This window comes from Plasmodium sp. gorilla clade G2, assembly GCF_900097015.1.
Source record: "Plasmodium sp. gorilla clade G2 genome assembly, chromosome: 14".
In the NCBI taxonomy this organism is placed as follows: Eukaryota; Apicomplexa; class Aconoidasida; order Haemosporida; family Plasmodiidae; genus Plasmodium; species Plasmodium adleri (nom. inval.).
Genome location: NC_041706.1, coordinates 205,482 through 219,574, shown reverse-complemented (window position 1 = coordinate 219,574; position 14,093 = coordinate 205,482). Strand labels below are relative to the sequence as shown.

Sequence of the window (14,093 nt, the reverse complement as noted above, 5' to 3'; positions counted from 1 at the left end):
TTGATTTAATCTTGTTTTTGGTTGAAATTTTAAAATAATAGAACAATGAAAAAAAAAAATATATAACAATAAAATAAAATGATAATTAAAATATAATATGAATTTACAAAAAAAAAGAAAAATACAAAAAAGAAAAAATATATATATATATATATATTTAAATATATATATTTTTAATCTGAATACAAAAAAATCAATAACCATAAAATAACGTATCACGTTGTATGAATAACTATATTTGGTCTTGTAAAATATATATTTCTTTTTTATAATAATAAAGACACATTTTTAGATTCAATTTTTTCTTTCTTCTTTTTAGGTTCATAATCTATAAAAGGTAAAATATTAAAATAACATATTTTCAGTATTATAAGTATATTAAAAAAAAAAAAAAAAATTATATTCTCATAAAACTTACCAGCATATAATTGACCACAGGCGGCATCAATTGAGTATCCAAATGAATTTCTAAAAGGAGAAATATAAAAAATAAATAAGAGAATATAACATTTATAAACAAAAATAAAAATTAACATACATTTTAAATAAAAAACAAAAATTTAATCTTGAAAAAAATAAATGTCTTTTGTTTATATCATATACAATTTTGATAATAAAAGGAATCATAAAATTATAATAAAATAGATTTAAGTAAAACGAAAAAAATATATTAAGTACAGTACATATATATGTATATATTTCAAACCTGTAAAAAAAGGAAATTCCATTTTTCTTTAATATTTTCTATAAAAATAAAGGGAAGTGATAAATACATGTAAATTTTTGTTGTCATTTTTTTTTTAATAAAAAAAAAAAAGAAAAAAAAAAAAACTTTTCTTACTTCAAATTGAAGGATTTTTTCAGTTTCGTCCAAACGATGAAAATTTTCGTCAACATTTTTGGCTGAAATGAAGTGGAAAAAAGATATTAAAAAGATAATACAATTATAAATAAATATATATATATATATATATATATATATGTATTTATATATATATACACATATTCATATGATATATTGTAAATTCTATTACCTTTATTGTAAGGTATTAAACATACATTATATAAGTATCTTATGTTATTTGGTCTTTTACATATATGATCAGACAAAGCTTCTGCATGATCTTTGGAGTCATTTAGATTTTTAATTAAAATATAACTTATCCAAACTCTTCTACCAGTTTTTGCTATTCGTTCATCTAATAAATCAAAAACCTCATTAAAAGGGAATAATTTATTAATAGGAACAAGTTGATCCCTTTCTTCTGTAAATGGAGAATGTAAAGAGAAGGCTAAATTAACTTGAGGAAAAATATTATTTAATTTTTTAATTCCTGGTAAAAGACCAACAGTTGATACATTAATACGTCTATTAGATATAGAAAATAAATTATTATCATTAAAAAATTGTATAGAATCAAAAACATATGGATTAGCTAAAGGTTCTCCCATACCCATAAAAGATACATTTTTTATATCAACTCCTTTTGATTGAAAATATAAAAGTTGATCAGTTATTTCATCTATATCTAATTGTCTTTTTATACCAATTTGACCAGTAGCACAAAATTTACATCCAAAAGAACAACCTATTTGGCTAGATATACATAAAGATTTATGTGAACCAAAATCTAAGGATGTTGCTTCAATCTTTTCATTATCTTTACACTGAAATAATACTTTATATGCTCTATCATATTTTAATTGTTTAATCGGTTTTATACTTAAAATATTATTAGGAAATATATTTTTTAATTCTCTTCTTATTTCAGTTGGAATATTTTTCATTTTATTTATTTCAATTATTTTCCCTTTATATATATTATCCATTATTTGTTTTAATCTATATTTCTCAAATTTTTTCCTTTCCATCATTTTAATGAGGCTTATGTACCTTTTTGACTTTTCCATCATAACAAAATATTTTTCTTACACTTGACATTAAATTCCCATTTGTATAAATAAATAATATTTAAAATAAAATAAAATATATATATATATATATATATATATATATGTATATTTTATATTATATGTTTTTATAAAAAATATAATCTTGGATGATTTATAATTTATTTATTTAATTTATGAATCGTTTTACATTTTATATTTTTACGAAAAATTTGAAGAATTATATAACCTTTGAATGTTCTATTTTATAATAAAAAAATATAGAATATTATCATTTTGATTCCTCTTTATAAAAAAATAAGTGAATATTAAAATATACATATATATTTATATATATTTATTTATTTATTTATATTATTTTTTCCATTCAAATAATAAAATAGCTAGCTGAAAAAAAAATATTATTTTATTTATTTTTTTTTTTTTTGTAAATATGTGTGGAAGAATGATTATATGCCTGAACAGAAGGCGTATTTTATTTATTTAAATTTTTACTACATAATAAATATATGACTGATTAAAGGATAGAATTTAATCAGTATGTTATACTTTTGAATATTAAATTCTTTAGGAAAATAAATTTTTTATTAAAAACTATAAGTACTCAATATTATGAACATATATAAAATTATAGGCATAACAGGATGTTATATTGGTCCTTTATTTATACACATAACAAATATTTTACCTTATTAAAGTATAAATTTTTTTTTTTAAAATAAATGTTATCATGTGTTCATAAATAAACGCACACATATATGTATCATTATTTGAGATTAAGAAAGTTTAATAGAATATTTTTTTGTTTATATATCAATGGTAATATCAATTTGAAGATATTTACACATAAAAATATATATATATGATCAAGTAATAATGTTTTATTTTAATGAAAAATAATATATTCGTACTACTCACATTTATTAAATAAAATATATATTATATATATAATATTTTTCTTGAAATAAGGTTAATAATTTCAAAAGGAACCTTAAGTTTATTCATTTTTTCCTTTTTCTTAAATGAGAAAAATATTTTATTATAAGATATACATTAAGATAATATTATATACTTTAAATAATACCAGATATTAAGAAAAAAAGAAAAAAAAATACAACATCAATTAAAAAAAAATTTATATAATATATAGGCATAAAAAAATATAAAATATACATATGCTTATTGGTGCTTGAGACAATAATATTAAAAATAAAAAAAGGAAGAAAGAAATTATTCCTTTAAAATACCATCTTATGTTCATATGGATCATTAAAAAAATATAGAACAATTATATATTTAAATTATTTCTAATAATAAAATGTGATTTAAAATATATATATATATATAAATATAATCTTTTCTCATATATGAGGAATATAAAAATGATATATTAATATTAATTATTAATAATAAGATATAAATATGAATTTTACATAAAAAAGGAATAAATATATATATATATATATATATATATATATATATATATATATATATTTATTTATTTATTTATTTAATATACTGTATGCATAAGAAAGAAGAAAAAAAGGCACAACAATATTTGTACTATTAAACAGAATTTATATATTTTAAATAAAGTTTAAAAAAAAAAAAAAAATACATATATCTATGTGTGCACTTATTTCCGCACAAATAGAAAAAAAAAAAGAAAGGATAATATATATAATAATATTTATGTATTATTATATATATATATGTATAACATATATATTATTTTTATCATATAACACACACACAAAAAAAAAAAAGTGGAAAACAGGAATAATTTAATTATTTATATATATATATTATTTTATTATAGTAAATCATTCAGAAGAATCATTATTTTCATTTTATTTATACATAATAATACAATATTTCTATGCCTGTTGTTAACTTTTAATATATATATATATATGGCATTTAATAAATATTTAAGTTACACATATATATATATAATATATTAGGACAAAAAAAAAAAAAAGGAAAATTAAAATTTATATATATTTTTTAAAGCGTATGTTTATATTATACAAAATAAATATTTATAGTGTTTTGGATTTTTTTTTTTTTTTTTTTTTTATATTATTTTATTTAATTCTTTTATTATATATATTCATATTTTTTTTATTATGTGCAGTTAAAAAAAAAAAAAAAATTTTATCTTGTATGGAAAATAATATAAAAATAAGATTTTATTTACATATTATATATATATATATATACATATATAATATATGGAATAGTTATTTATAATATATATACACATTTATATATATATTTATATGCTTTTTAGTTATTGCTAGTATTATATATATATAAAATATACATATTTATGTATATATATATATTCATATGTAACACACATTTATTTTAATTACTTCAATGATTTTAAAAATGTTAAGTCTTATATATATATAAATGTGAAATATAATTCTAATTTTAAAAATAACATTTTGTCATTGTTATAAAAAAAATAAATATTGCACAACTTTTAAATTTTTTTTTTTTTTTTTTTTTTAATATTTACCCGTATTACATATATATATATATATGAAATGATACGTACTTACCTATATTTATATTATACAAATAAAAAAAAAAATATAAGTAAATAAAAATTGACACAATTTTATATAAATAAATTAAAAGTAAATAAAAGAAAAAAAAAAAAAAAAAGGGGGAATAGAATAATAGAAATAACAAAAAAGGGAAGGAAAAAAAGGAATTGTATTCAACATCTGATTTATAAATGTGAATTTTTTTATCATATATATATATATTATAATATTTCTCCATTATTTTATTTTATTTTTTTTGTGATAAAGATTTAGACAGAATTAATAATTGATTTATTATTCCTACTAAAACAAAATATGAAAGGAAACATAATAAAGCATAATAATAAATAAAAAATATATAAATATATAAATATATAAATACATTAATATATATCATTATACATATATATGTTTTAATACTTTAGGGTATATTTTAATATATATATATAGAAAAATAATAAGATCTTATAAAATTGCCTCTCAACTTGGAATTTTTATTTTCTTATTATTTTATTTTTTTAATATATATTTTTTTCATATACAGAAAAAAAAAAATATATATATATATATATATATATTTAACATACATTTATATAGTAAAGTCTTCCATATTTAATACTTTATTATTTTATTTACTTATTATTATTTTTTTTGTTATATTATTTATATTAAATCAAGATGTGGTTTACAACTAGACAAGACGGTCTTGACGATAACTGTCATACCAACCGAGGTCCATGTTTTCAAGTTAGTGGTTTTTTTGGAACAACATTAAGAATTGGTTTTTTTTTAGAATTTATTGCATTGACCTTTTTATTTATGTCTTATTGGTCAAATGGAGGAAAAGGATTATTTAGCTATGATTTAAAAAATATAAATGATGAATATAGATTAGATCAAACATTCAGAAATTCAATAACCCTATGGACAGGTGTCTATTTAATAGGGGCAATCTTTATTATGTCCTTTCAAGTTCTCCTTGCGGATGATACATGGTAACACCAAAAAAAAAAAAAAAAAATAAGAAAAAAGTGAAACTATAAAATAAAGATGTGATAAATTAATGATATATATAATTAATTGTTATGAGCGATTTTGTATAGGAAATCTTTTTTTTTTTTTTTTTTTTTTTTTTTTTTTTGGTGCAAAATTTGATGAACATCATATATTTTATGAAAAAATAAATTTTATCATTTAAAAATAAATACATATAAATATATATATATATATATATATATATATTTTTCTTTGTTCTTTAGTTGGGCAAGAGGATATAGAGCTGGATCCAAAATTTTAAGATTAGCTTCCTTTTTGGACACCATAAGTGCAACATTACAATTTATTTTTTATTTATACATATCTAAATTTTATACAAGAAAATGGTATGTTCATTTTAATGAAGGTGGAAGTGAATGGGTATTTTTTATATTTGTGCGTTTGGTTCATGCTTTTTCCTGTTTATTATACGGATTAGCTGCATACTTATTAGAAGTATATCATGATGAGGGAGCAGGAGATTTACATGCATATATAAATGGTGTGATGTTTGTTTTTGCGGGATTAACAGGTATATCAAAAAAAATAAAAATATATATATATATATATATATAAAGAATAATATATTTTGTTTATATTTTTTGAAATACATATGTCCATTTTTTTTTTTTTTTTTTAATATTTTAGAAATTTTTGTAATATTTTGCAATTCCGGATGCTACTCTAATTTATTATTATGGCTTGCCTTAGGTGCAGTTTCTTTATGGTCATATTATTTCGAACCCGAAGTCAACCATGTCTCTCCAGCTTTACATGAAACAGAATTAACTAATGACGTTGAACAACAAGTAGAAAAATTTTCACGCTATACTCCATATCCTCAAGATACCAATCAAAATGCATACTATCCAGCTTAATATTTGTCTTTTCTATATATAAATTGTTTAAATTTTGTTTTTTTTTTTTTTACATTTTCTTCTTTTTTTTTTTTTTTTTTTAAATAAATAAAATAAATATATATATACATACATATGTATATATTTTTCTATATTCTTATATATAAATTAAAAAAGAAAAAAAAAAAAAAAAAAAAAATTCAAAAGTATATATAAAAACAATTTAGGATAACATTATATAATATATATATATATATATGATTAAGGAAATAATATATATGATAACATATAATAATTTAATTTATTTTTTCATTTATAAATAACACCATATTTGTCACTATGTATATGTATATATTACCATAATAATATTATAAAAATTATGTTGTTTAAAGATTAGTTTCTTTTTTCTTTCTACGAGAAAATATATGGTACTATCTTTTTGATTAATATAACATTTGGTATAATCAATAGTTTTATAAGATTGAGGACAAATAATTGGATTACATGTTTTATGGATGTATTTACGAGGTTTTTTTTTTTTTTTTTTTTTTAATTCCTACGTCATTTTTCTACAACTAAGATTAATAATATATATATTCTCTTATAATTTAAATATGTGAGAAAAAAACCTTTCAAATTATGAATAATAAATAATTATTTCGTTTTATTAGTAGTATTATTTTATTTTTATATTTTTAAATTTATATATAATATGATGTGTAAAAGAGATATATTATTTTAAAAAAAATAAAAGAAACGTATTAATATAAAAATGTTAATTAAAATTAGTTTCAAGTAGAAAAATATATATATATATATATATATATATATATATGTATTAACAAATAAGAAATAATAAATATAAAATATACTCATATATATATTATATACATATATATGTTCATTTATGTAGTTCACTCATTTCCACATTTGTTTTTCCATTTTTTTCTTCATATACATATAAAACAATACTACTTTTAGCAACAGCCATTAATATAAAAGTTGGAGTAGGTTCAGATACCCATGGTTGAAAAGCTCCTGTAACTGAACCAGGGTTAATAAAATATTTGCCCTCATATTGAACAACAGAATTTTTATGTGTATGTCCACTTATAATAATATCACTATCATATTTTTTTTGCCATTGTAAAAGAGCATTCATATCTCCCCATGGAATAATTTGATGACCATGAATTAAAGAGATTTTAAAATCTCCTATACATAATGTAATATCTTCTGGGAAATCAAAATTGTCATCCATATCACCTTTTGTTATATGTACTGAGTCAGCAATATTTTTAAGTAATTCCAAATTTTCATTACATCCTACATTTCCTGTACATAAAACATGTTTTATTTTATCTGTCTTTAAAAGTTCTTTAAAACAATCAGGAAGTCCTAAATTACGAATAGGAGAATGAAAATCTCCTATCAATAAAACGAGTTCCCCGATATCTTCCAATTTCCCACTCATCTTTAAATAATAATACGGTTGGATAAAAAAAAAAATATATATATATATATTTATAAATGAAAATATAAAAAATAATGAAACTGAAAAAAAAAATATCTTATATGTAATATAAAATATATCATATATATATATATATATATACATATATTGTACAATTGTATTGTTATTTAACAAATATATAACATTAAAAAAAAAATACCAAAAAAACAAATCGTCACATATATATATATTTCAATATTTATATTATATTCATTTTAAAGGCTTATATTTCTAATTCATATAAAACCTCCTTAATTTTTTAAATATCAATATTTGTTTCTATTATTTATATGATATTCTAAAAAAAAAAAAATAAAATAATATAAAAAAATTATATGAATAAATGTATACTTTAATAATTTACACATAAATTATACAAATGAATTACAATGTTGGTTCTCTATTTTTCCCTAATTAACAAAAAAAAAAAAAAAAAAAAAAAAAAAAAAAAAAAAAAATTATTTAAGAAAAAATAAAAATAAAAATAAAAGAAGGGTTTCATATTATCCCAATTACCATATTTAATAAAATATACTCATTCTTTTATTTTGTATAATAAATATATTATTATATATCTTTAGTATTTTTCAAATTTTTTTTTAATTATTTTGACGAGTTTAAAGAAAATTTTATAAATAAATAAATATATATATATATATATTGTTATTATTATAAATTATGTATATTCAAAAAAAAAAAAAAAAAAGGGGGAATGACAAATTTAAAATGTTATAACTAAAAAAGGGTATGAAAAAATGAAAACAGAAAATAAAAAAATAAAAAAATAAAAAATAAAAATAATATATAATATATAATATTTAAAAAATAAAAAAAAAATTGAGAGTTTTAAAGAACACAAATGTGTGTTCTTATAAATAATATGGTATTTTTTAACAATATTAAAATTGTATTCTATCTTTAAATACGATGTATGACATATTATGACAAAGGTATTTTAAAATTGAAAGTAGCGCATATAATATATATATATGTATATGTGTTTATTTTTTTATGTTGTTATTTTTTCCTATTGTTTATTATGCGGAATTCATTATATTGTTCATATAAAGATAATTTTTTTTTTTTTTTTTTTTTTTTTTTTTTTTTTTCCCCAATTTTAAGATGAAAGTTGTTGAACTGGTGCTTTAATTAATTGTACTTTAATTTGTTTATCATTAGTTAATTGTACATATATAGAATCATTAGGTTCATGAATATTTGAAATTAGAAAAGCTGCAATTGGATCTTCTATATATTTATATAAAGCTCTTCTAATAGACCTTGCACCAAAATTCATATCATATATATTATTTTCATCACTACATATATAATTAATAACATTTTTATCAATAACTAAATTAATATTTTTTCTTTTTTTAATTCTTTTTTTTAAATCATCAATCATGTTTTGTAAAATGTTAATAATATCTCTTTTTAAAAATTGACGGAAAATTATTTTTTCATCAATCCTATTTAAAAACTCAGGAAGGAATTTCTTTTTTAATTCTTCTTCAATATCAGGTTTTAATTCATCATACCATTTATTTGTCCTTAATTTTTCTTCAAAAATATCAAAGTGATCATCATTATTATTATTACTAATATTAATATTAGGAGAAGTATTATTATTATTATTATTATTATTATTATATTTTGGATCTGTTGTATGTGTATCACTGATTGTACTTTCATGATTATTTTCTTCATTTTGTTTTGTATGATCTACATATTTTTTGTTTTGTTCATTTTCTATATTTCCATTAGATGTATATACCAATTGTTCTTCGTTCTGTTTGGATTCATTTATATCACTTGCATTTTTCTTCTTTTTTATATAATATTTAAAACCCAGGTTGGAATAATTGTTATTATATAATTTAAAATAATCAGTAATTATATCAGATCCAACATTAGTAGTCATAAAAATAAATGTATTTTTGAATGAGACTTTATTTCCTTTAGAATCTGTTAAAAGACCATTATCTAATATTTGTAATAAGACATGTAATACTTCACTATGTGCTTTTTCTATTTCATCAAAAAGAATTATAGAAAAAGGTTTTTTCTTTACACTTTCAGTTAATTCTCCACCTTCTTTATATCCTACATATCCTGGATAACTACCAAATAATTTACTAACTGAATGTTTATCTATATATTCACTCATATTAATAACTATTAAATTATCTTCATTAAATAGATATTTTGATATAACTTGAGCACATAATGTTTTTCCAACACCTGATGAACCACATAATAGAAGAGTACCAATTGGTTTATTTGGATCCTTTATATTTGTTATAGCTTTAAATAAATATTTTGATAATATATCAATTACTTTTTCTTGACCAATAATAATTTTATTTAATTTTTCTTTTAATTTTAATATTTTTTCTTCTTCTTTTTTATTTTTTTTAATATATGTTATAGATGATTTTTTACTCACAATATTTTCTATAACATCTGAAGTAACATATTTCATATGTACATTTTCAATTAAGTTTCTTGTCTCATCATCATACGTATTATTTTGTAAAGATTCATTATTATTAATTAATAAATTTCCATTTATATCAGTATTAACATTATTATTTTCATCTATATCTTTTTTTATTGTATCATCATAATTAAATTTATGTATATCTTCCTCATTTGATAATTCCGTTTGTTGATTTATTACATCATTGTTATTATAATAATGATTATTATTATATATGTGTTGCTCCTCATTAGATATATAATTATTATTATTACTATTATTATTATAATTACTATTTTGTTGGTTGTTCATGTGTATCCTTATTTTATTTAATCGCTCATTTCTTAATTTTTGTTTCATGAATTTTTCATATTTAATTTTTTGATATACCCCTGCCTCATCTAAAATGTCAATAGCTTTATCTGGAAAATTTGCAGTTGGTAAATAATCTTCAGTTAAAGTAACTATAGATTTTAAGGAATCATCTGTATAATAAATATTATGATATTTTTCATAATTATATTTAATTTTTTTTAATAATCTATATGTTTCTTTAGATGTAAATGGGTTTATAGTTACACAATTAAAACGTCTTCTCAATGCTTTATCATTTTCTATAAATTTAGAATATTCTTGAAAAGTAGTAGTACCTATACATTGTAAATTATCTGAAGAAAGAAATGGTTTTAATAAATTAGATGCATCTAATGAACCTTCACCACTTCCTGCACCAACAATAACATGAATTTCATCAATAAAAAGAATATTCTTTTTTTTTTTATTCATATTTGATAAAAGATGTTTCATTTTTTCTTCAAATTCTCCTCGATATTTTGTTCCAGCAACAATATTACCAAGATTCAATTGAAATATCCTACAATTTTTTAAATGATATGGTACATTATCCTTTAATATTAAATATGATAAATGTTCTATAATGGCTGTTTTACCAACACCACTTTCTCCAATTAATAAAGGATTCGATTTTTTTTTTCTTCCTAATATTTCTATTATTCTTTTAATTTCTTTTTTCCTACCAAAGAAATGATCATCTCCTTTTTCTTGTGCTTCATGTACCATATCAATTAAACAATCTTTCATAAAAGAAATAGATGAAGGAGAAGAAGCAGATGGATTTAAAAATTTATTATTTGAAGAAAAAGGATGATCCTCATTATATTTATAATCTCTGCCATTATTTAGATATTCATTATTTAAACTATTAATAATATGATTTGCTTGTTCATTATTATTTAATCGTTGATTATTATATCCTTTATTTGACATACTATTATTATTATTATTATTATTATTATTGTTAAATGGTATATTTCTATTATATGTATTATAATTTGTGTTATTTACATTTGTATCATATATATTATTACCATCATAATTCTTTTCATCATAACTTAATAAAATGCTTTTAAGATCATTAATATTAATATTTAATTCTTCAAGATATTTTAAAAAATCAGAATGTTTTTTTTCTTGTGCAATATTTATAACAGATAGTAATATATCAACAATATTTACAAACATTTTTCTTTTTTTTTTTGCTTCTAAAACAGCATTGTGAAGAACCAATTTACAATTTTCTGAAAATTTTATATCAAAATTAGGGTTACGTAATAAATCTTGATTCATTTTATTATGAGTACCATTATTATTTATTTTGTCTATATGATTGTGTTGTATATTTTGAGATACATTATTTGGAATATTATTTGAAAGATTATCACTATTATTATTTGTGTCTAGATTATTAACGTTTATTCTATTATCATCATCATCATTATTATTATTATTATTATTGTTGTTGTTATTTTCTTTTGTAGTATGATTACTACTAGATATATCATTAATTGTATAATCTTTATTATTTATATCATCCAAAGATGAATTATCTTCTTGATTATTTAAATTTTTTAATATATTAATTTTTTCTTCCATATCTTTTAAATGTTTATTTATAAAATCATTTAATAATTTTTCATTTTCATTTAAATTATCATTTTCGTTTTGATTTCCATTCGTTACTTGATTTTCCTCTTGTTCATTTAAGATATTTTTCATATCCATTTGATCATTTGTTAAGGATATATTTTTTTCTTGTTCATTTATATTATTTTGTATACTTTCTGACTGTTCATAAATATTATTATCACCATTATTATTATTATTATAACTCTTTGATATTTTATTTATGGCTATGTGGAATTTATCTAAAAAATTGGTTAATGAGATATTAAAATTCTTTAAAATATTTTGAACCAAATTAGAATCAATCCTAATAATAGCTATAAGAAGATGTTTTAATAATATTTCACTTTCATTGTCATTTTTGGCTACTTCTCTAGCCATAATAAGTGCTTTTATACATTTCTCATCATATTCATCAAATAAAGATACATATAATTTATTATTTCTATTTTGGATCTTTCTATAATGTCTTTTTATATTAATAGTTTTATATTTATTAATAGGATATGTGTTATTTAAAAAACTTGTTTTTTTTTTACTTACATGTATATTTAATATACCATTTAAAATAAGTACAGCAATGAAAATGTATAAAACATTCATTTCCTATTTCTTTAAATTGGTATTTTAATATGGAAAATAACAAAAAAATAAAAAAAAAAAAAAAAAAAATATAACATATATATATATATATATATTATTTTCCTTGTATATTATGTTGTTTATAAAAATATACTTTTTTTTATCTTCTTCTGTGTGCATTTACACCAGAATAAAAGTTTTGCTTTTGCTTTCGAACTCTTGACCATTTCAAGTTTATTATATAAACATATTATTATTATATGTATAATTAAATATATATATATATATTCTTATATTTATACTCTTTGGTTGTTAACAATTATATTATGTTTACAAAAACATTATATGATTAATTCTGATTAATCATGTATAACACTTGTACAATATGTTTATTTCAAATATTTTTTTTTTTTTTTTTATTTTTTATTTTACCCTTCTCGTACTTGTTTATTTTTTTCTTTTATTTTTTGTTTTTGTATTGAAGCCCATTATTAAATGGTACAAAATTTTATGAATTACTTTTTAAGTTACATTGAGAAATTATTTCCCTCAAAAGCATACTTATATATATATATATATATATATATAAATATATACTTATGTGTATATATTAGTCATGTTTAGTTATGTATTATAATTTCAAATGAAAGAAATTATAATATTAATCAATTAATTTTAATAATAATAAAAAAAAAAAAAAAAAAAAAAAAAGAATAAAAGTACGAAATATAATTATTATGAAGGGGAAAGCATAAATAAATCAATAAGCTACCTTTCTAAATGCGACATATTTAGAAAAATAAATATATAAGAAAAAAAAAAAAATAAATAAATAAATAATTTATAAATGTATATAATAAAACAAATATACTTTATTTTATTTTTTTTTATATAAGTGTTTTATTATATTATATTTATTATTTTTTTTTTTTTTTTTTTTTGTAATGTATATATATACTTATAATTTATTTAGATTGTAAAAGATAAAAAAAAAAAAAAAAAAAAAAAATTTAATAAATATTATATTTTTAATATTATATATTTCTTTTTTTTATTTGACGAATATGTTATATAATTATTTAAAATTGTATTTATAAAAAATAATAATATATATTTAAATTTATTATTTGAACCAAATGGAAATAATATGATAATAGTAATATATGACCTTATAT

The 14,093-nt window shown here is 18.0% G+C and overlaps 4 protein-coding genes across 4 annotated transcripts; 1 reads left to right on the top strand and 3 right to left on the bottom strand.

The window, feature by feature from the left end:
* Positions 1–266: 266 nt before the first annotated feature.
* On the bottom strand, positions 267–1,911 carry PADL01_1406500 (radical SAM protein, putative; the record flags this gene model as incomplete). The annotated part of the gene is made up of 5 exons (XM_028684335.1): positions 267–328; positions 419–468; positions 707–744; positions 842–903; positions 1,035–1,911. 5 exons carry the CDS (start codon positions 1,909–1,911, stop codon positions 267–269), a joined length of 1,089 nt encoding a protein of 362 aa, XP_028540424.1.
* A 3,236-nt stretch (positions 1,912–5,147) lies between these two features.
* PADL01_1406400 (glideosome associated protein with multiple membrane spans 3) lies at positions 5,148–6,382 on the top strand (the record flags this gene model as incomplete). The annotated part of the gene is made up of 3 exons (XM_028684334.1): positions 5,148–5,464; positions 5,729–6,036; positions 6,153–6,382. The coding sequence occupies 3 exons, from the start codon at positions 5,148–5,150 to the stop codon at positions 6,380–6,382; spliced, it is 855 nt and encodes a 284-aa protein (XP_028540423.1).
* An 880-nt stretch (positions 6,383–7,262) lies between these two features.
* PADL01_1406300 (vacuolar protein sorting-associated protein 29, putative) lies at positions 7,263–7,835 on the bottom strand (the record flags this gene model as incomplete). The annotated part of the gene is made up of 1 exon (XM_028684333.1): positions 7,263–7,835. The coding sequence occupies one exon, from the start codon at positions 7,833–7,835 to the stop codon at positions 7,263–7,265; it is 573 nt and encodes a 190-aa protein (XP_028540422.1).
* Positions 7,836–8,991: 1,156 nt separating this feature from the next.
* PADL01_1406200 (ATP-dependent Clp protease, putative) lies at positions 8,992–12,939 on the bottom strand (the record flags this gene model as incomplete). The annotated part of the gene is made up of 1 exon (XM_028684332.1): positions 8,992–12,939. The coding sequence occupies one exon, from the start codon at positions 12,937–12,939 to the stop codon at positions 8,992–8,994; it is 3,948 nt and encodes a 1,315-aa protein (XP_028540421.1).
* Between the last annotated feature and the right edge of the window lie 1,154 nt (positions 12,940–14,093).